The 23,075-nt window shown below is 48.7% G+C and overlaps 1 protein-coding gene, 1 long non-coding RNA gene and 1 pseudogene across 3 annotated transcripts in view; all 3 read left to right on the forward strand.

Moving 5' to 3' along the window:
* Nucleotides 1-23,075, forward strand: part of LOC311623502 — a 199,471-nt gene that overhangs the window by 93,556 nt on the left and 82,840 nt on the right. The gene's annotated exons all lie outside the window — the stretch shown is intronic.
* On the forward strand, nt 8,505-12,205 carry TNFSF9 (TNF superfamily member 9). Its single transcript, XM_084885633.1, has 3 exons — nt 8,505-8,919; nt 9,469-9,505; nt 10,225-12,205. The coding sequence occupies exons 1-3, from the start codon at nt 8,692-8,694 to the stop codon at nt 10,674-10,676; spliced, it is 717 nt and encodes a 238-aa protein (XP_084741759.1). The 5' UTR covers nt 8,505-8,691; the 3' UTR covers nt 10,677-12,205.
* LOC311623493 (large ribosomal subunit protein eL6-like) lies at nt 18,110-19,040 on the forward strand (annotated as a pseudogene). The gene has a single exon. The product of its transcript is annotated as a large ribosomal subunit protein eL6-like (transcript).

The following is a 23,075-nucleotide window of genomic DNA, read 5'->3' on the forward strand; positions in this document are numbered from 1 at the left end:
GTCAGCGATCGCTCCGCCCGGCCGGGTGCCCTCGCTGCGCCTCATTGGTCGGGCGCGGACCAATGGGAACTCGCCTCTGGTTTCACTTCTGTCTTCTTGGCACCCGGCGGCCCGGCGAGGAGCTTTGGGGAGCAGGGCCGGGTGAGGGTCTTCTGTCCCACTCCTGCTAACCTCAGCTCTATTCCGGCTCCGGGCGACCGTCCCGCTATCCCCTCACCCCACTCTCCTTCCTCTGCAGGCCTTGCATTTGAGGCGGACGACCTAGAAGCATCTTTTCCTCCTTTCAGTCTAGACGCCCTCTCCTCGCCAACTCGGTGCAGCTCTGGACTGAGGCTCCTGGGTCACCAGGGGGCGCCCGCGGCCTTCACTGGGTGCTGCTGACCAGAAAAGGGACCCGGAACCGGCTCTCTCTGGAGCACGCCCAGACTCGTCTTCCCTCTCAAGCATGCATATTTATTTTTTTTCTTCTACACTCTAAGGCACCCCACAAAATTTTCAACCAGGGGAGCAACAGGCAGCAGCAGCTCATCCGGGACTTACCCCCTGAACCTGTCTCCAAGGCCCTCTTTTCTCTGACTTTGCCGTGAGCTGACAGCAGCCCGCCATGGCTCACTCCCCCCCCCCCCCAGTACGTTTCCTGAGAGCCAAAGCGGAGACTTGCCTAGGCTCTCTCCTGTTGCTTCTTCTACACTAAGCCCCTTCCTTTGTAAGGGACCCTGAGGTTCCTTGAGGAAGGGATGGGCACCCAGAAGGAGAGCCTAGATTCCTTTTAGGAGGTGGTGGATCTTGGGCGGTTTGAAGGATGGAGCCTGTGTCTCTACTGTGGGAAAGGCCTGGCTTCCTTTGGTTGTGTTCCCTTGCATTTTGTGCCTTTATTCCAAGTGTCTTGCTGGTCTCTCCAGATTTGCCTGCAGTGTCTCTGATTGCCCACCCCCAGAGTGTTTGAGTCTCTCTGAGGCTATACTTTTAGTGGGTATATGTGACCATGGCCATGAGTGTGTCCTTGTGTCTGCTGGTGGCTAGCTTGTGTGTCCGCTCTTGTGTATCTGTTATTGTCTCTGGGCATCTGTCTCAGTGTGTGCCTGTGTTGTGTATCTCCATGTCTGTTTTGGTATGTGTGTGATAGTGTGTACAACTGTTCTGTTCTCCATATGCTTGATAAGATATGTCCTTGTGTATGCTTGTTGGCTAGCTTTGGTGGCTGCTCCTGTGTCTCTATAATTATAGATATGTGTCCAGATGTGTGTGTATGTGTGTGTGTGTGTGTGTGTGTGTGTGTGTGTGAAAGAGAGAGAGAGAGAGGGAGAGAGAGAGAGAGAGAGTTGGTATAGATCTCTGTATAACTGCAATAGGGGTGTCTTGTACCTGTCTTAGTGGCAGTTGCCTTAGGGCAAGTTGGAGAGTCCCTTCCAGGTGGTAGCCCAGCTGACACTTCCTTCCTAGGGCAGGCTGGCTTGCTTCCCAGCAGAATGAGCTGGCTTCTCACAAGGAGCCTCTCTGAGGGGTCCCCGGGGCCCTGCTCTGGTCTGCCTGGGTGTTCCCCATCTCTGTTTTTATCAGGGAAACACGATTTCCTGTCTTTGATGTCACTGGTGCTAAATTTTCCCTTCCAAAGAGTTAGGCCACTGGTTTCTTTCTTCGTGTATGTGTGTGTACTTGACCACAATTCCGTGCTTAATATAAAAACCCCAAAACAAACAGTAGCACATGGAAAATGCAGTGGCTGAAAGTACACACAGCAAAAAGGTCCAAATTATCTCAGCCCAAATCCTCATTTCTTTTATACCCTCCAGAAATGCACTATGCAAATGTACCTCTGCTCTGAAACAAACCCCACATTTGGTATGTGGCACTTTATTTTTTTAACCCTTAGAGATTTCTGTTAGCCCAAAAGAGATGACTCAACCTTCACACCTGTGATTACCAAACTGATTTTCAGGCAATAACAGACAATTTCACTTTTGATGATTTGTTTTGGCTATTTTCATCAGGACATCTTTGCAATAGATGTCCGAACAAATTTTTGGATCCTGGTTCTTCATTCACAAGATCAACCCCTGCATACAATCATACAGAGCTACCAGGCTGTCAGCCCCTTTGGCAATCACGATGCTTACTGTATGCCTAATGCTATTCTGATTCCCTATTTTTTGTATTCCCTATTTTTTTTGTTTTTCTTTTGTTTGTTTGTTCTAATCTTTATTGTTCAGATTATTACAGATGTCCCTCGTTTCCCCCCCATGGCTTCCCTCTACCCGGCTCCCACCCCAACCCAGGCCCTCGCCACCCCACTGTTCGAGTCCCATAGGTACTGCATACATGCTTATAAGATCTTTGTCCAATCTCTTCCCACACTCACCACACCCCCTTCCCCCGAGAATTGTTAGTCCGCTCCATTTCCATGCCCCTGATTCTATTACATTCACCAGTTTATTCTGTTCATCAGATTTAAAAAATATATATATTTTATTGATTTTTTTTTATTTATTAAAAAATATATTTTATTGATTTTGTACAGAGAGGAAGGGAGAGAGATACAGAGTTAGAAACATCGATGAGAGAGAGTCATCAATCAGCTGCCTCTTGCACACCCCCTACTGGGGATATGCCCGCAACCAAGGTACATGCCCTTGACCGGAATCGAACCCGGGACCCTTCAGTCCCCAAGCCGACGCTCTATCCATTGAGCCAAACCGGTCTCGGCTATTTTATTGATTTTTGTACAGAGAGGAAGGGAGAGAGATAGGGAGTTAGAAACATCAAAGAGAGAGAGTCATGGATCAGCTGCCTCTTGCACACCCCTTACTGGGGATATGCCCGCAACCAAGGTACATGCCCTTGACCGGAATCGAACCCGGGGCCCTTCAGTCCCCAAGCCGATGCTCTATCCATTGAGCCAAACCAGTCCCAGCTGTTCATCAGATTTTTTATTCATTTGATTTTAGATTCACTTGTTGATAGATATATATTTGTTGTCACTTGGATGAGCTGATTCCCTATTCTTTAAAAAAATATATATTTTATTGACTTTTTACAAAGAGGGATAGAGATAGAGAGTTAGAAACACCGATGATAAAGAAACATCAACCAGCTGCCTCCTGCGAACCTCCTACTGGATATGTGCCTGCAACCAAGATACATGCCCTTGACCTGAATTCAACCTGGGACCTTTCAGTCTGAAGGCCGACACTCTATCCACTGAGCCAAACCGGTTAGGGCTGATTCCCTATTCTTGACACTAATCCTACGAGGTGGTCACTGGTGTAAGCCACACTTCCCAGATAGGAAAAGCAAGGAACAGAGAGGTGAAAGAATTTGCTCAAAATCATACAACTACCAAGAGGCAGAGCTGGGATTTGAAGCCCCACAGTTTGGATCTTGTGCTACTTGTTGTTTCTCAATTAAAAATACATCTGTGAACATATGGAACCCCCTTTCCTCGTCTCTGAACACAAAACATCACATTGGAAACACACAAGTCCAGAGTAGCCTGGGGTGCACCCCAACTCCACAAAGCTTTTTAATTTTTTTTAATTTTATATAATATATTTTTATTGATTTCAGAGAGAAAGGGAGAGGGAAGAGAGAGATAGAAACATCAGCAATGAGAGAGAATCATTGATTGGCTGCCTCCTGCACGCCCCATACTGGGGATCAAGCCCGCAACCCTGGCATGTGCCCTTGACCAGAATTGAGCACAGGACCCTTCAGTCCACAGGCCAACACTCTACCCACTGTGCCAGACCAGCTGGGGCGAAGCTCCAGAGTTTTGCATCACTATGCCTTGCAACATTTACACAGCACGAGAGGTGTGCACATGCGCTGGCCCTGTTTTCCTGGCCTATCTGGGACCCAGCTTTTTGAGAGACTTGATTAACGTAGGCAATGCAATTCCCCTCTCTGTGCCTCTTTCCTCCTTCAATACATGTTACCACTCTTAATTCTTTCCTCCCCCCTTTTCTCTTTCTCTCAATTCACATCCCCTGCCCCCCAATTTGGTCTTTTGCTCACTGGCTTGTACACTCACTCAGCAAACATCACTAATGTCCTCCAGGACAGAAAAGCTGACACTGGGGGAGGCCGCATCCAGGGGATGGGGACAATGGGGCACCCAGAGAAAAGGAAACGAGGTTTTCTAGAAAAAATTAAGGCACCCCTCTTGGAGCAGGTGCCTGTTTGCTGGGCCTCAGAAGTAGAAGATAGGGGCTCCCCCCCTTCAACTGCTTCCTGCCCCATCCCTCCCTTGAGCCCTGTGATGTTGAGATGAGGATTCAGGCCCTACCCCTAGAGATGGGGAGAATGGGCCCACGCTCACCTCAGGGAGACAGCTGAGCACAGAGGTACTAACTAGGAAGGTAATGCCCACAGCTCCACGGTGGGTGGGGCTGTCTGGCTCAGATGTCCCAACCACAGCCACACGTCATGGTGCTCCTCTGCTGCGGCCTGAGCCTTCCCCAGGCTGCCAGACTCTGTTTCCCCTCCCTGGAGGGCGTGAACACAACCCTACCAAGCCCCTCCGTGTGGAAGAGGCTTTCCGAACACTCACTGGGCCTCCTTGGTTAAGCGACTTCAACTCGTGGAGTCCGTTTCTGCAGCCCCATCTTGGGATGCTGTTGTTTCCACTTGCTTTAAGCTCGAGTTAGCAAAAAGATGCCCCGAGCATGACAGCTCCTCGCCTTCTCTGAGCCACTCGTAAGGTGCCTGCCACTGCCGACAGCACGCTCTCCACTGCCCTTAGAGATCTACTACTGTTCTCATTTGGTGGATGTGAAAAATAAGGCTCGGAGAGGGCAAGCTGCTTGCCCTCAGCAAGAAACTTGAGAGCTGAGGTGGCAAATTTTTTTTTTTCTAAAATGGCCCAGGGAGAGTCAATATTGGCTTTGTGGGCCGATCTCCGTCACAGCGACAGCTCTGCTATGGTATTACAAAAGCGGCCGTAAGACAATAGGCAGATGAAGGAGCGTGGCTGTGTGCCAGTGAAGTTTCTTGGTGGACACTGACATCAGAATTTCGTATCAATTGTATGTCAGGAAATAGGCTTATTCTTTAGACTTTTACCAGCCACTTAAAAGCAAAAACGATCAAACAAAAAAATTCATAGCTTTCAGACGGTAGGTTTTTTTTTTTTTTTTTTTTTTTTAATCTCTAGAGCAGATGCTGTTATTTGCTGTAGTTCATTAATGTAGTCACTCATTCCATAAATATTACCGAGGCCTGTCATTCTCTAGGCCCGAGAGGTGGACTGGAAACAAGCCATTGAATTGAAGGTGCTCCTCTTCAGGAGATAACACTTTTGTGGGGAAAGTAATTGTAAGCAAATAAGAATATTCTAGATGGCAGAAAGGACCAGTAAGGAAATTTGTCGGGTGAGGTAACAGGGCCGAGGGAGGGGCACTTCCATTTGGGTTGTCTGAAATGGTGACCTTTGGAGCCCTCTGAATTCCTCTTTTTGTTCTTTTTGTCAGCTTAGGCAAGCGTTGGCTGTCGCCCTGGCTGTGGGCTAGGGCTTAATAATAAACAGATTGGCTTCTTGGCAGAGCAGTGATGTCCAGGGGAGGGCCCTGTGGCCTCAGTATGTTTAAAAATTTCTTCCTGGTTGGTCAGATTTCTCAGAGATGGGTCTGGCGTCATCCCATCTTCTGGGGCCCGACGCTGAGCGGGCAAGGGTTGAGGTGGGGAAGTCTTAGCGCCTGCATTTAGGTTCACAGGTTTGCTCAATCGTCCTGTGTTCAGAGAGATCCTTCTGTCGATAACTGCTGCTCCTCTGACCAGAAACACTGCTATTTCCGCTCTTTGGAGGACAAAAGAAAACAGATATTATCCTACCCTGATGGGAAGTGTCAAAACAAACATACAAACAAACAAACAAACAAAAAAATTAATCCACTTCAAAATGGAGCTGGGGCTGCCATGCTAGAGAGACTTCCGTGCACATCTTATGCCTCAAACCTTTGGAATGTAAAAAAAAAAAAAAGGCCAAATAACCCTGGGTCAGGGCTTAAGAAGACTTGTTTCCCCCCAAAAAACTGTAAACAAGGTAGGTATAGCCTGGCTTGTGTGGCTCAGTGGTTAAGGATTGACCTATGAACCAGGAGGTCACTGTTCTTTGAATCCTACTCAGGGCACATGCCTGGGTTTCAGGCTCCATCCCCAGTGGGGGGGGGGGGGCACGCAGGAGGCAGCTGATCAATAATTCTCTCCTATTATTTGCTGTTTCTCTCTTTCCCTCTCCTTTCTGCTCTGAAAATCAATTAAAAAATATATTTTAAAAAGAAAGCTGGTAGAATGACTTCCTGGACTAAAAATTAAAAACCCTGTTTGGCATTAACATCACTATGTACCGATACAAATGCCTTCCGCCTATTGATGTCATTGGCCCCCTTCCCTTCTCATCAGCACCCCTTGCCTTTGCATCCTAAGTGGGAGGAAGACTATTTGGCTTTCTGCCTGAATTGGCGCTCCCGAATAGCTATCCTTTTTTATTTCAAACACGTGCTTGTTTCCACTCGCTTTAAAAGGCCTTTTCTGCTTTGGTTAGCTGGAGAAAAACGGATGTCTCTTTTGGGAATTGACTTTCAGTAAACTCTTCTGTTTTAGTGGCCACCCATCACCCTCTCCTTCAGCGTTGGCAAGAGTCACCAATAACTGAACTTTGGCGGATGGTGCTGGTGAAATTCCAAGAGGCAAATAATAGTTGGCTTTCCACCCTGCTGGCTAGCCGTTTTGTTTCGGGTCAGGCCAGTGGGGCTTCAGAAGAGTGAAAGTAAAGGCTGATGCCCCGGTCGTCATGTTTACCCAGAAGGATGGTGGGAGCCCAGGCTGGCTGCCAATGTGCAGAAAGAGCATCCAGTCAGAGGGACTGCAAGGGTGAAGGAACAACCTTGGTCCAATGCAGTGGGTTCTCCAACTCGGGCAAATCCTGGAATCTTCCGGTTGGCTCATTCAAACACTGATTGCTGGGCTGACGGCTGGGCTGAGGGCTGGGCTTTTTCCGTTCCCAGAGTGTCGATTGACAGAGGTGCTAGAATTTGCATAGGTGATGTTGTCGCTGTTGGTTTGGACATCACACTTTATAAACCGATTACATAACGGAAGCATTTAGCACCCGCGCATTAACCTGAGCCAGCATCATTATGGTTTTTCTTTCTGTAATTCCCCAGCAAGGCCCAATGCTAGAACATCGAGCACAGCGTGGCATCCTATACCAAACCCCCCGCATTTCCTGGCTTGCTGGCCGAGGCCTCAGACCACTGGCACAGTGAGTCCCGCAGCAGCTCAGGGGCTGGCCAGTGCCCACCCGGCTGGTCTGGGCAGAGCAGGGCTTTCTTCCCATCTCTCAGTCCAGGGTTGCTTCCTCTTTTGGGTTTTGAGTTATGGCAGCTTCTCTGCTCCTCCTCCCACCCCCGCCTGAGAGAAGGGAAATTTGAATTTCCTCTGTTTCACTCGTGTCCTTTTCCTACAAGGGGAATTTCTCTACCTGGACTCTCCAGCCTTCCGCTTGTGGGATCCAGAGGAGGCTCCTGACAGGAAGCGGTCTAGGTGGGTGGGTGGGGGCAGGCCGAGGAAGGGCTAGGGTCCCAGAGAAGTTGGGGGGGCAGAGTATGGCACTCAGGGTTTCACTGGGGGATTTTGCTCCACAGGAGAAGGCAGCTGAGGCCCGGCTGTCCTCTGGCTGTTCTGCAGAAATACTGGATTTAGGGGATCCTTGGGGGACCTGGGTGGGAGTGACAAGGAGGGGAAAGAGACAATGAGGTTCAGAAAGTGAGAGCAAGAAACAGGGGGAGAGAAAGAGGGTGGACAGGGAGAGACACTGAGACAGAGACAGGGAGAGACACTGAGAGACAGGGAGAGTCAGAGACATAGAGCCAGAGAGACAGAGATGTAATAAGGGATAGAACCATAGCTGAGACCCAGCCCAATGTAGACAATCAGGGACAAACGTAGACACAGGGACAAATGGTGAGAGTCACACAGATAAAAGGAGAGACACAGAATTACAAAGAGGCATCCAGAGAGGCAGAGAGAGGGAGGGAGGGAAAGAGGGAGAGAGAGAGAGAGAGAGAGAGAGAGAGAGAGAGAGAGAGAGAGAGAGAGACAGAGAGAGAGAGAGAGAGAGAGACAGAGAGAGAGACAGGGAGAGAGAGAGAGAGAGAGAGAGAGAGAGAGAGAGAGAGAGAGAGAGGCAGAGAGAGGGGGGCAGAGAGAGGGAGAGAGAGAGAAGGAGAGAGGCATAGAGACAGAAAGAGAGACACACACACAGAGACAGAGAGTCAGAGAGAGGCATAGAGAGACACACACAGAGACAAAGAGAGAGGCACAGAGAGACAGAAAGAGACACAGAGACAGAGACAGGCAGAGAGAAAGAGAGATAGATAAATAAATAGATAGAGAGGGGCAGAGAGAAAGAGAGAGACAGGAGCACAGATTAGAGGGAGGGAGGGAGAGAGAGAGAGAGAGAGAGAGAAAGAGAGAGAGAGAGAGAGAGAGAGAGAGAGAGAGAGAGAGAGAGAGAGAGAGAGAGAGAGAGGAAGGAGACAGAGATGAGATCCAGAGAAGAGAAAGTCAGGGAAAGTCTGGCTGGAGGGGGCGGGCGCTGGGATCCCCGCCGTCTCCGCCCCGGAAAGCGGGGCTTCCGGGTTCACTATAAAGCGGGGAGCCGGGGACCCCGGTTTTAGCCGCCTGCCGCTGGCCATGAGCTCCAGCTCGGACGCCGCCCCGGACCCCGAGGCCCCGCGGCCGCCCGCGCCCCCCGGCCCCGCCTGCCGCCGGCTGCCCTGGGCACTGAGCGCCGCGCTGCTGCTGCTGCTCGCGGCCGCCTGCGCCGCCTGCGCCGCCCGCGCCTGGCCCGGCCCCGCGCCCGCCGGGGGGCTCCCGGAGCGCCCCCCCGACGCCCGGGCCCGCCTCCCCGACTCCCCGCAGGTGAGACGCGCCCCTCCTGGGGACCCCTTCTCTACCCTGCACCCCGGGCCGACCCCCTTCTGCACCCCGAGCCCCTAGGCACCCCTTCTTTATCCAGGACATTCGGGGGGCGTACCCCTTCTCGCCTTGTTACCCCAGAGAGACCCTATCTGTATCCGGCACCCTAGTGGGGGGACCTTTTCTCCATCGCGGACCCCGAGGGGCACTTCGAACCTTTGAGGGGACCCCTCCCCCCACTTTCCCCCTAACTCCCGGAGGACCTGGACTTTCTCCCGGACCCCTGGGGTGTTCCCCCTTTCCTTCCAAGACCTCCCTGTTCCAAGGGCACCCGGAGGGATCACCCTTATTTTCGGTCCTTGCAGACCCCCCCACCCCCCCGCGGGTTGGGGCCGGTAGAGCCCCCAGGTTGAGGTGTGCTTGAGCATGGGTGTTGGGGTGCTCTTTTGGAGCAGGGGGAGAGGAGAGCGTGTGGTCTGCGCAGACGCCCTTGGCACGGGGCTGCGGAGCGGCTGGGGGACCCTCCATTCACTTTCTGCCTTTCCTCCTCAGGATGTGGGCGTGTTCGCGCAGCTGGTGGCCCGAGATGGTGAGTGTCCTGCGCCATCCCTCTCCCCTTCATTCCTCCCCCCCCACTCCCCCCCCTCCCGCAGGGGGACACTAAGTGGGAGGGTCCGGGAGCTGGAGGCCCCCTTCTGACTAAATGGGACCCTCGACTCCTTCCCTCTCTGAAAGCTGTCCTCTCCCCTCTTTGCACCTGTCTCTCTGGGCTCCCGCTGCTTCTCAGCTGACTTCCATCTCTCTCAGGCCTGGGCGGGATCCCCAAACCCCACTCTGGTCAGGTCTCTCACCCTGGGCTTCGGGAAGTTCACCCTCTCCTTCCCACTGGCTTCCCTCCTTCGTCCAGAGACCTCCCTCCTTCCTGAGACCCCGTCCACTTTCCCTCCCCCTCCTCCTCCTGAGTGCCCACCTTCAAGCTGTCCCATTCCCCCCCACCTCCTTCTCTAAATCCCTTCCTTCACTCCCCTGTCCCTGGACCTACTCCCCCCTCCCCATCCCCTTTTGCATCGCTTGTCCTCCTGCAAGTGTCTGTTCCTAGAAATGTCTCACCTTCCACCCCAGCCCTCTCCAAGTTCCCCCTCCCTCTTCCTGACAGCCTCCCGGTTCCTGTCCCTTCCTGCCTCCATCCCCTAGCCCTCCCTCCCTCTGAGAACCCTTCCGTCCTCAGAGCCCCTCCCCCCCCTCCCCAGGCTGTGTCCCTGCCACATCCTTGCTCAGGATAACCCCTCCCCCTTCCTCCTCTTGCAGTTCTGCTGAGGGAAGGGCTCCTGGATTGGCACAGTGACCCTGGCTTGAAAGGTGTGTTCCTGGCACCCGGCCTGAGCTACGATGAGCACACGCAGGAGCTGGTTGTGTCTGAAGCCGGCATCTACTACGTCTTCTTGCACCTGGAGCTTCGACGTGTGGTATCCGGATCTGCCCCTGGCTCTGTCTCCATTGCCTTGCACCTGCAGCAGCTGGGCACAGGGGCTGCGGCTCTGGCCCTGACCTTGGACCTGCCATCTGAAGCCCCGGACTCAGCAGCTGGCTTCCGGAGTGGCCTGCTGCACCTGCGTGCTGGCCAGCGCCTGGGTGTCCATCTCAGTGCTGTGGCTGGGGTGCACCTCACCTGGCAGCTTGCACAAGGTGCCACGGTCTTGGGCCTCTACCGAGTGGCCACCAAGGTCCCTGCTGGACTGCCCTCAGGACATCCTTCATGAGGCAGGCAGGGTTGCCACCCCCCTGCAGGGAGACTAAATCCTGCCTTTCTTCCGCGGGGCCCTCGGGTGACGGGCCCTGGCTTCTCTACCTCACCAGGCAGGGCAGGAGTTCTGGCTGCTGACCCCCTCCTCAGGGACTTGCCTGGTCCCTCTATCTCTCCTGTCCCAAGTCAAACCCTTGGTATTTATTATAAGCCTGAGCTCAGACAGTGGGCTTTGTATTTATCCGTTTAACTTATATTTATTGAGCGCCCAGGCCAGGTACTGTGCAGCAGAGCTAGAGAAACAGACCAGAACAAACAAACAACAGCAGCAAGCAAAACAGACCTCAAAAAATCCTTACTTATGTTAATATGTGAGAAATAAAGACTCATTCCTAGCCTCCCTCTTTGGGATTTGTGGGGTAGCTTAGGGGGTCTGCAGAATTCTTTGTTGTGTGAGTTTCATTCATGCAACTTGTTTCACCATCTACGATGTGTCAGGCACTGTTTTAGGTGTTGAGGATACAGCAACGAACAAAACAGACCAAAACTCCAGCTTTTGCCAAGCTGACGTCTCATGGGCCGGTTTGCCACTGTGACTGTGATTGTCTGTGACCTGGTGTGCCTGGGCCAGGGGGCAGTGTGAGATGGTGGATGATACTGGGTAATAAACTATTTATAAATTTAATGATGACATTACTGAGCTTTTTACTGTACACCAGACGGTGTTATCGGAGACTCATAGCTACTGTATGTGTTAAGGATTTTTTTTTTTTCCATTTTACTATTTGTATGCTCTTGAGGTTATTTTCCTCTATGGTAAGTGGGTGGTGGAAACACTGTAGAATACAGTTCTGCAGGAAATCACTTGCCAGCTCTGTTCAGTGCTGTCACACCAGTAACTTAAAATCAGCCACGGGAATCAGCAAATGCTACAAGCCAGGGCTTGCTTTATTGTCTGTGGTCATCTAGACTGAAAGTGATGGAGGAATTGATGTTAAACAAGTAGATTAGACTTAAAACTGCCTCTTGTCTCTATCTGTTATGTTGTGAACACCAAGGAAGTCTTCATCTAGTGTTTTCAAACCATTATAAGATTTTGTAAAGAAGTTGCTCATGCTTTCACAAGCAAGTGAAGTGTGGACATACATCTTTGGCCCATTTTATCTTAGTATTATTATTATTTTTTTAGTTGATTTCAGAGAGGAAGTGAGAAGAAAGAGAGATAGAAACATCAATGATGACAGACTCATTGATTGGCTGCCTCCTGCACAACCCCTACTGGGATTCGAGCCCACAACTTGGGCATTGTGTCTGGGACCCTTTAATCCACAGGCCGATGTTCTATCCACTGAGCCAAACTGGCTAGGGCTTATCTTAGTCTTTAAAAGGAAATACAATCTACATCACTTGTTTGTCCCTCACATGCAGGGTTGAGTATGGGTACAAGAGTGGGAAAAATTAAGGCATTCTGTAGAGAATCAATGAACTATATAATAGAATCTACAAAAAAGAGTATTCTCTATTTTATTCATAAATGGTGCCTACTTAATTATTTATGCCTACAAAATAATAGACACACAATTTCACCCTCCTCCCCCCCATAGTCAACCCTGCATGCAAGTGACAAACTAGTGATGTAGATTGTGTTTTCCTACATCACTTTATCTTTTAAAAACTAAGATAAGCCTTAGCCTGTTTGGCTCAGTGGATAGAGTGTCAGCCTGTGGACTGAAGGGTCCTGGGTTCGATTCTGGTCAAGGGCACATGCCTGGGTTAGGGCTTGATCCTAGGTAGGGGGCGTGCAGGAGGCAGCCAATCAATGATTCTCATCATTGATGTTTCTTTTCTTTTTCTTTTTTTTTTCTTTTTTAAATCAATCTTTATTGTTCATATTATTACAAAGGTTCCTCATTTCTTCCCCCCTCCACCAGGTTCCCACCCCACCCTCCGCCCCCTCTATACCCCCCATTGTCCTCATCCATAGGTGCACAGTTTATGTTCAGTCTCTTCCCACATCCACCACTCCCCCTTTCCCCGAGAACAGTCAGTCCACTCCCCTCCCATATCACCGACTCTACTACAATGAACAGCTATTATTGTTCATCAGGTTTTTCAATCTCCTTTTTGTTGTTGTTGTTGGTTTTTTTTTTAATTAATAAACTTTTATACTTCTAAGAATAAATTTTAAAATCTAATAATTTTAAACCTTGTTTTTTTTCTGCCCTGGGAATTGAGAAGCAAACTTGTTTACATGTAAACTTGCCCTTAGGCTATCAAAAGGTGTAGCCATTCAAGTGTAAATGGACACATTGTATAAACATAGCTGCTGGTTGGAATTGGATTACCTGTTCTGGGTGGGAAGGGCTTGTCTTCCCCTTTCTCCATTAAAATTAAGGTGTTAGCTTTAAAACCTCTTTTTGGCAAGAGACCTTAAACTTTCAGAACTTTAAATTTTTCAGATAGTAAATCAGTTACTTAGCATTTTCTCAAATCAATAATACCTCCACATGCCCAAGGATACACTTCACACAAAAGACATTTCCAAATAGATCAACCAACCTCATCCAGGCCCCACACAAGGCACTCACAGATCAACACCCCAGTGCTATACTAACTCAACACATCCAGATCTAAGGCTTCATCACTTGATTCAGCAGACCCTCAAGTTCCCCCCAAAGTTTCTAGCCATGTTTGAGAGGCAGCCTTGGGGCGGGGGCAGGCGAGGAGTGAGCTGTTCCTGGCCTGGCTGCTCCGGGCCTGGCCTCTGTTGCTCTGGTCCGTTCCACAACCAGCTGCTCCGGTCTGGCCACTGCCACTCCCAGCGTGGCTGCTGCTGCTTGGGGCCTGGCTGCTCCCAGCCTGGCAGCTGCTGCTATGGGCCTGGCTGCTCCCAACCTGGCTGCTCTGGGCCCCTGCTCCTCCGGGCCTGGCCACTCCGGGCCTGGGTGCTCCTGGACTGGATACCCTGGGCTTGGCCGCCTCCGCTTCAGGCCTGGCTGCCACTGCCCCAAGTCTGGCTGCTTTAGGCCTGGCTGTTGCTGCTCTGGTTCTGGCTGCTGATGCTCTGGGGCCTGGCTGTTGCTGCTCCGAGCCCGGCTGCCACTGCCTTGTGCCTGGCCACTCTAGGCCTGGCTGCTGCCGTTCCAACATTCTGTCTTTTTTTTTTTTTAAACGCATTTATGTTGCAATATTGGCTGTTGAGTTGAGTTCTGACTTAGTCTTCGATTTTTCAAGATCTTCTTTGTATTCTTTCTTAAGTAATTTTACTATCTTTTGCTATCACTTGATTTCTTCACATTGAAAACTTCTTTGGTTTCTTCCTCCTTGTCCTGGAAGCTCAGCAGGTTGGCCTGCAGCACCCCTTTGTTCTCCGCAGGCTTCTGCGTGGCTTCAGCCTGTTGCCGGGGTAGGCGCCGCCCAGGAAGCAGCCCCTGGCCTCGGCTCCATGGCCCGCGCTCAGCGGTCGAAGGCCCAGGGGAACCCCCCCCGCCCTGGGGCCCCGTTGCCCGGCTCCTTGCTGGTGCCCGGCTGGCCGGTGTCCGGCATGGGCTCCTGCTCCTCGTTGCATTTCTCCCAGTCTGGAGCTTTTTTTCTCCTTCCTGCTAGGGGAGTCTAGCATCAGAGTCAACAGACTGTCCTCTGCGTGCAATGTGCGCGACTCCAGGGGCTCGGCCTTTCGCCGCTCCCCCAGGACTCCACCTCACAGCTCCGTCTCCCTCTGCTTGAGCCTGGGTCCCCAGGGATTGGCCTAAAACTGGGGTTCAGAGCAGTCAGGAGTGGGGCTCAGCACGGCCGGAGCTCCTGTTTCCTTCCCTCCAGGGCAATCCCGCATCAGAGTCAACATTCCATCCTCTGCCCGCAATGTGCGCGACTCCGGGGGCTCTGCTTTTCGCCGCTCCCATGGGATTCCACCTCACAGCCCCGTCTTCCCCTGCCTGTGCCTGGGTCCCCAGGGTCTGGCCTAGAACTGGGGTTCAGAACAGTTGGGAGTGGGGCTCAGCACCTCCGGAGGTTTTGTTTCTTCCCGCCAGGGCAATCCAGCATCAGAGTCAACATTCCGTCCTCTGAGTGCAATGTGCACAACTCCGGGGGCTCCGCTTTTAGCCGCTCCCCTGGGATTCTGCCTCACAGCCCCGTCTCCCCCTGCCCGAGCCTGGGTCCCCAGGGTCTGGCCCAGAACTGAGGCTCAGTGCTGCCAGTTCTGGGGTTCAGCCCAGTTCGGGGCTTTTATTTCCTTCCTGCTAGGGAACGCCAGGCAGGCACCTAGCCTTCTCCTCCTCTCCGGCTGTGTCCTCTCCACGAGCGCGCATGTGCATGCGCGTAGTATGTCTCCGTACCTTAGGCTTTTTCAGCTCCTCTGATTTTCCTTCTGGTTTTCTCTTTTCTTCTTGTTGTAGAATTTTCAGTCGGTCGACTACCTGTAGCTCTGGGCAATGTCCACTCTACATTTTAGTTGTATTCCATTGAAATTGTTGTGTGCTGCTGCGGTTAGGTGTCTACCTGAGCAGCCATCTTGGATCCTCCCAAACCTCATCATTGATGTTTCTATCTCTCTTTCCTCTCCCTTCCTCTCTGAAATCAATTAAAAAAAGACTAAGATAAAACGGGCCAAAGATATATGTCCACACTTCACTTGCTTGTGAAAACATGAGCAACTTCTTTACAAAATCAGATAACGGGTTGAAAACACAGCACCAGCATGCTGTCCCTTTCTCCAGACCTAGCTAGTTCTCCCTGCCCCATAATTTTGTCACCATGCAGAACGTCTGCCCTGGTCCATATAAACTGGCTGGACCAAGGCTTTCCTTCAGATCTAGGACAAAAGGGGCTGGGTGGACAGAGAAGTCTCCACAGAGCCTACTTTGATTGGTCTTAAGAAGAAGGAAGGGGTGAGTGAGATAGAGGTAGGAGAGTTTGGTCTGCAGTGGTCAGACAGGAGGGTGTGGAATGGACAGCAAAAATGTGGAAGTGAAAATGAATGGCATTTGCCTCTTCCATTTCTACTCCAGGGGTTTGTCTCTCCTGAGTGGGCAGAATGACATTGAACACTCATGAGCATGGCCATACTAGGCATTAAATTATTAAATTAGTTCTGTGCTGGTTGGCAAATACCCCTTACTCCTAGTCCCCATTCCTGGATACTTCCTTTGGACCCCTAGGATGGCCCCTGTGACCAAGCATCCAAAGCCTTAATCCTTGGTGCATCTCTAAAATTCGTGGGGAAAGGTAGTCCCCAGAATTCTTGGTCCAGGAACCACAGTCTAATCTGATTGGTCAGTGTCTGGCTACACTGGTTGTTGTCCATTGAATAATACCCTTGCCACCAGGTGATGCCTTCCCTTGGCACAGTTGATTGGGTGGATTCATAATGCAAGCTGAGCCAATCTCCACAAAGTGGGCGGGCTTGACCTCACAGGCAGTGTTAGTCAGGAAATCGCATCTCTACAGGAGAGAGAAGCATGAAACGCCCCATATGCAGAAAGAGAGAGAGAGAGAGAGAGAGAGAGAGAGAGAGAGAGAGAGAGAGAGAGAGAGAGAGGAGGAAGATGCACAGGAATTCACAGGTGAGACCACAGAACCCTGGAGAGATAGAAGAGGGACCTAGGTTTTCTACTTGCCCCTTCCTGGTGACATGGGAAGCCCTATGCCTTTTGGAAAACCCTATGACAGGGTGGGGCGAAAGTAGGTTTACGGTTGTGAGTACACAAAACACAGACTTTATTCTTTTAGTATTATTTATTAATTATTGTATTATTTTCCATACAAATGACTGTCATCCTACTTTTGTCCCACCCTGCAGATTCCGAGGGCCACAAACTGGGTGGCTTAAAACAACAGACAAGTATTGTCCCCCAGATCTGGAGGCCAGAAGTCCAAAATCAAGGTGCCAGCAGGGCCATGCTTCCTCTAAAGCAGTGGTTCTCACCCTTTCTTTCTTTCTTTCATTCTTTCTTTCATTCTTTCTTTCTTTCTTTCTTTCTTTCTTTCTTTCTTTCTTTCTTTCTTTCTTTCTTTCAATATATTTTATTGATTTTACACAGAGAGGAATTGAGAGGAATAGAGAACTAGAAACGTCAATGAGAGAGAAACATTGACCATCTGCCTCTTGCACCCCCTAACTGGGGATGTGCCTGCAACCAAGGTACGTGCCCTTGACCGGAATCAAACCCGGGACCTTTCAGTCCGCAGGCTGGTGCTCTATCCACTGAGCCAAACCAGTTTCGGCGGTACTCTCGCTTTCTAATGCCTTGACCGTTTAATACAGTTCCTCATATTGTGGTGACCCCCAACCATAAAATTATTTTCGTTGCTATTTCTTAACTGTAACTTTGCTACTGTTATGAATCATAATGCAAGCATCTGTGTTTTCCGATGGTCTTAGGCGGCCCTGCTAGCGTTCACCTAAGAGCATCAGAAAACAGATACTTATATTATGATTCATAATATAAGTATCAAAATTACAGTTCTGAGGTAGCAACGAAAATAATTTTATGGTTGGGGTCACCACAACATGAGGAACTGTATTAAAGGGTTGCGGCATTAGAAAGGCTGAGAACCACTGCTCTAGAGGCTCTAAGGAAGAATCCTTACCTGCCTCTTCCAGTTCCCAGTAGTTGCCCACAATCCTCAGTATTCCTTGCTTCATAGGTGCAATACTCCTATCTCTGCCTCTCTCTTCAACGGCCTTCTTCGCTCTGTGTGTTTCTGTTTACATTTCTCTTCTCTTCCTGAAAGGACAAGTCATATTGAATGTAGGGCCTACACTCATCTAGTATGACCTCTTCTTAATTTAATTACAGCTCAGTGGTTGAGTGTCAACCTATGAACCAGGGTTCAATTCCAGGTTGGGGCACATGCCCACGTTGCGAGCTCGATCCTCAGTGGGGTGTGTGCAAGGAAGCAGCTGATCAGTGGTTCTCTCTCATCATTGATGTTTCTATCTCTCCCTCTCCCTTCCTCTCAGAAATCAATAAAAACCATTTAAAACAATTTAATTACATCTGCAAAGATCCTATTTCCAAAAGGGGTCATAATCTGAGGTTCCATGGAGGACATGAATCTTGGGGGGACACTTCTACCCAGTACATCTAGAATCTCCCCTTGGGGGCAATGAGAAACTTCAGCATCCTATGATTTTCCTTCTGGGGAGGATTCTGTTCTCTGCTGACAAATGACTTTTAAGATAGTGGTCCCTGCCCTAACTGGTTTGGCTCAATGGATAGAGTGTCGGCCTGTGGACTCAAGGGACCCAAGTTCAAGTCTGATTAAGGACATGTACCTTGGTTGCGGGCACATACCCAGTAGGGAGTGTGCAGGAGGCAGCTGATTGATGTTTCTTTCTCATCAGTGTTTCTAATTCTCTCTATCCCTCTCCCTTCCTCTCTGTAAAAAAATCAATAAAATATATTAAAAAAAAAAAAAGAGAGAGAGATAGCTCTTTCCCATCTTGCAAGATGGCAGGTGAAAAGAAAATGGAGAAGCCGGATACTAAAGAGAAGAAGCCTGATACTAAGGAGAAGAAGCCAGACACTAAGGAGAAGAAACCTGAAGTCAAGAAGGCAAGGTGAAGGCCCCTAAGAAGGGGAAGCCTCACTGCAGCCAAAACCCCGTCCTCGTCAGAGGAATCGGCAGATATTCCGGGTCGGCTATGTATTCTTGAAAGGCCATGTACAAGAGGAAGTATTCCTCTCCTAAATCCAGGATTGAAAAGAAAAAGAAGAAAGTCCTTGTTACTGTCACAAAACCAGTTGGTGGCGGCGACAAGAATGGTGGTACCCGAGTGGTTAAACTCTGCAAAATGCCTAGATATTATCCTACTGAAGATGTGCCTCGAAAGCTGTTGAGCCATGGCAAGAAGCCCTTCAGTCAGCATGTGAGGAGATTGCGGGCCAGCATCACTCCTGGGACCATTCTGATCATCCTCACTGGGCGCCACAGAGACAAGAGGGTGGTTTTCCTGAAGCAGCTGAGCAGTGGCTTGCTATTTGTGACTGGACCTCTGGCTCTCAATCGAGTTCCTCTTCGTAGAACACACCAGAAATTTGTCATCGCCACCTCCACCAAAGTTGATATTAGCGGTGTGAAAAATCCCCAAACATCTCACCGATGCTTACTTCAAGAAGAAGCTGCGCAAGCCCAAACACCAGGAGGGTGAGATCTTCAACACAGAGAAAGAGAAATACGAGATTACAGAACAGCGCAAGGTTGACCAGAAAGCTGTGGACTCTCAAATTCTGCCAAAAATCAAAGCTGTCCCTCAGCTCTAGGGCTACCTCCGCTCTACGTTCGCTCTCACCAATGGGCTTTATCCTCACAAACTGGTGTTCTGAATTTCTTATAAGAACCAGATTAAATAACTGATGTTAAAAAAAAAAAAAAAGATAGTGGTCTCCAAGGATGCAGGTCCTCAAGGCCATTGGTGTCTTTCCTGGTGATTTTGGGATCTGAGAGAATGTCCTATTTTCTAGGTTATGTTAATTTGAGGGCATCCCACAGTGACTGGGTCCCAAGTGTGTGTGGGATGTTACCAAGACTCAGGGAATGCAGATGGAATTCTACAGTAGTAACAATAGCCATAGGTGGAATTTATTACTGCTTACTGGGCCAAGAAACTAATTACTTTGCAAGGACTCCATCTATTTAAAAAAATTCCTTATTGTTGAAAGTATTACATATGTCTCCTTTTTCCTCTATTGACCTCTCCCCGCCCACTCCCGCTCCCCAACACATGCCCCTCTCCCCATTGTCTGTGTCCATTGCTTATGCTCATAGGCATGGATACAAGTCCTTTGGTTGATCTCTTAACCCCACCCCGCTGCCTTCCCTCTGAGGTTTGACGGTCTGTTCAATGCTTTTGTGTCTCTGGATCTATTTTTATTCATCAAATTTTGTCGTTCATTATATTTCACAAATGAGTGAGATCATGTGATATTTACCCCTCTCTGATTGCCTCATTTCACTTAGCATATTACTCTACAGGTCTATCTATGCTATTGCAAATGGTAAGAGTTCTTTCTTTTTTACAGCAGCGTAGTATTCCATTGTGTAGATGTATCACAGCTTTTTAAAAAAATTTTATTTTATTTTATTGATTTTTTTTTTTTACAGAGAGGAAGAGAGAGGGATAGAGAGCCAGAAACATCAATGAGAGAGAAACATCGACCAGCTGCCTCCTGAACATCCCCTACCAGGGATGTGCCCGCAGCCAACGTACATGCCCCTGACCAGAATCAAACCCGGGACCTTTCAGTCCACAGACCGACGCTCTACCACTGAGCCAAACCGGTTTAATCTACTCATCTGCAGATGGGTACTTAGGCTGTTTCCAAATCTTAGCTATTGTAAATTGTGCTGCTATGAACATAGGGGTGCATATATCCTTTCTGATTGGTGTTTCTGCTTTCTTGGGATATATTCCTAGAAGTGGGATTAATGCATCAAGTGGGAGTTCCATTTTTAATTTTTTGAGGAAACTCCTGTTTTCCACAGTGGCTGCACCAGTCTGCATTTCCACCAGCAGTGCAGAAGGGTTCATTTTTCTCCACATCCTCTTCAGCACTTGTCTTGTGTTGATTTGTTGATGATAGCCATTCTGACAGGTGTGAGATGGTATCTCATTGTTGTTTTGATTTCCATCTCTTGGATGATTAGTGACTTTTTCATATGTCTCTTGGCCTTCTGTATGTCTACTTTCAAAAAATGTTTATTTAGGTCCTTTGCCCATTTTTTGATTGGATCGTTTATCTTCCTTTTGTTAAGTTGTATAAGTTTCCTATAAATTTTGGAGATTAAACATTTATTGGATGTAACATTGGCAAATATGTTCTCCCATGCGGTGGGCTTTCTTATTGTTGTGTTGATGGTTTCTTTTGCTGTGCAGAAGCTTTTCATTTTGATGTAGTCTCATTTGTTTATTTTCTCCTTAGTTTCCATTATTCTAGGAGCTGTATAGGTAAAGATATTGCTATGACGTATGTCTGATATTTTGCTGCCTATGGATTCTTCTAAGATTTTTATGGTTTCCCATCTTACATTTAAGTTCTTTACTCGTTTTGAGTTTGTTTTTGTGCATGGTGTAATTTGGTGATCTAGTTTCATATTTTTACATTTTCTGTCTATTTTCCCAACACCATTTATTGAAGAGCCTGTCTTGACTCCTTTGTATGCTCTTGTAGGGCTTGGGTCGATTTCTGTTCCATTGGCCTATATGCTTGTTCTTGTGCCTGCACTATTCTATTTTTATTGCAATTTTACAGGCAAGGAAACTGAAGCCCAGCTCAACTCACACATCCAATAACTAGTAGAGTGGTGGACAGTGTAAGTTCTAGAGCCAGACTTCCTGTAACCCTGATCACTTCCCAGTGACCTCATAGTATACATAAAAATTTAGGTTGAACCAAGCCATCCCCTCAATTGATATGTTGAATTTCTATTTCTAAGCCCTAAGACCTCAAAATGTGACTGTATTTGGAGACAGGATCTTTGCAGAGGTTAATTAAGTTAAAATTATGTCACTGGACTCGATCCTAATCCAAGATAACTGGTGTCTTTATAAAAGTAGAAATTTAAAGACATACACACACACACACACACACACACACACACACACACACGGAGAATTCTGTCATGTGATTGTGAAGATGGCCATCTACAAGCCAAGGAGTCGGGCCTGGAACAAATCCTTCCCTCATGGCCCTCAGGAGGTGCTAAGTGAAGTGTGGACGTACGTCACACCCTACTCACAGCCCAATCTCCTTTGGCAATTCAAATGGACTGAACTTATGTGAATAGGCTTATGGTTTTTCTTTATTCCGGAGTATTCATAAAGCAGAGGCATTAATATGCTGGATTATGGGGGCTGTCACAGAATGCCCTGGTGGGGTTACTATATGTGTAAAGTTAAAACTCTCAGGTTCTTTCCTTCCTGTTTGGGAAAAACCCACTTTTCTTCTTAAGTGTGTGTTTCTCTCCTGCAAGTCTCCTTTACTACCCACACAAAACATTTTGCTTCTGACAGTTCAGATCACCAAATACGGAGACGTTTTTCCCCACGCCAAAAAGCAACTCTTAGACACCAGCTGGGTGTCCAAGAATTTTAACTAATACTGATACCATTTAGCTGGTGATAGCATCAGATCCCACAGAAGAGCTCGGCACCACAAGACTGCTGCTCCAGTACCCACCTCCCCCACCCCCGCTTCAGAGGCCACTTCAAAGCCACTTATGTAACCCGTGCTTCTGACCAACCAGCTATAGATCAAAGGTTTCAGTGAGCACCCCGTCTTGGGTTCAATTATGAGTGTTCGCAGTTTACAGGCAAGGAAACTGAAGCCCAGCTCAACTCACACATCCAATAACAGGTAGAGTGGTGGATTACAGGTAGAGAACTCAGGGAAATACTGACTTACATTCACCAGTGTATCTCTACAATAACAGGTAGAGAACTCAGGGAAACACTGACTTACATTCACCAGTGTATCAAAGGTTATGAGAACAAATTCAGTGAACAGCCAGATTAAGAGGCCTGGTAGGGTCCCGAGTGCAAGAGCTTTCGTTTCTGAGGAGTTAGTTTGGAGGCATCATCTTCCCAGTGGGGATGTGTTGGCCAACCTGTAATCTCCCTGAACCTCCTGCTGTCAGTAGTTTATGGAGGCTTTCTCACATCAATTATTAACTTCATTTCCATTCCTCTCTCCTCTCTGGAGGGTAGGAGGTGGAAGATGATATTTCCTGGCTTTGAATCATGGCTTGGTCTTCCTGGTGACAGTCCCCATCCAGGGGTCACCCAGGAGCCTACCCAGAGTTGCCTCATTGGACCAAACAATGCTCCTTGTGTTCTTATGACTATGGAATTTACAAGGGTTTAGGAGCCCTGTGTCAGGAACCGGGACAGAGACCAATATGTGTATATATGTATACGCTATCTCTTAATATGCGACATATATCACATTACCATTGCAAATTCTGGATTTCAAAACATTTCTGGCTTCCAGGGCTTGGGATTAGAAATTATGGAATTTATTAAGGGATTGGAATGTGGATCAAGACACAGATTCTCACTGCAGTATGTGTGTGTTGGCAGCTGTCCAGTGAGGAAGAAGTGGAGATATGCTTGCAGAGTGTACTTTTTTTTTTAAAAAAAAAAAGTGTGCATGGGTGGATCTGGAGAGTATTATTCTAAGCTAAGTGAAATAAGCCAGTGAGAGAAAAACAAGTATCACGTGATTTCTCTCAAATGTGGACTGTAATGAACCAAATAAACTGATGAACAAAAATAGACCCAGAGACATGGAAGCATGAACAAACTGTTGAACCTCAGAGGGGAGGCAGTTGAGGGTGGGTGGGAAGAGATCAATCAATGAACTTGTATGCATATATGCATAACCCATGGACACAGACAATGGGGTGGTGAGGG

This window comes from Pipistrellus hanaki, assembly GCF_964339955.1.
Source record: "Pipistrellus hanaki genome assembly, chromosome: 5".
Lineage (NCBI taxonomy): Eukaryota > Metazoa > Chordata > Mammalia > Chiroptera > Vespertilionidae > Pipistrellus > Pipistrellus hanaki.

What these genes read in the sequence shown, in the direction of transcription:
- TNFSF9 (XM_084885633.1), top strand. Translation starts at nt 8,692, where the DNA reads ATGAGCTCCAGCTCGGACGCCGCCCCGGACCCCGAGGCCCCGCGGCCG. An exon ending in GCCTCCCCGACTCCCCGCAG is followed by an intron (nt 8,920 to 9,468) that starts GTGAGACGCGCC and finishes TTTCCTCCTCAG; the next exon opens with GATGTGGGCGTGTTCGCGCA. An exon ending in GCAGCTGGTGGCCCGAGATG is followed by an intron (nt 9,506 to 10,224) that starts GTGAGTGTCCTG and finishes CTCCTCTTGCAG; the next exon opens with TTCTGCTGAGGGAAGGGCTC.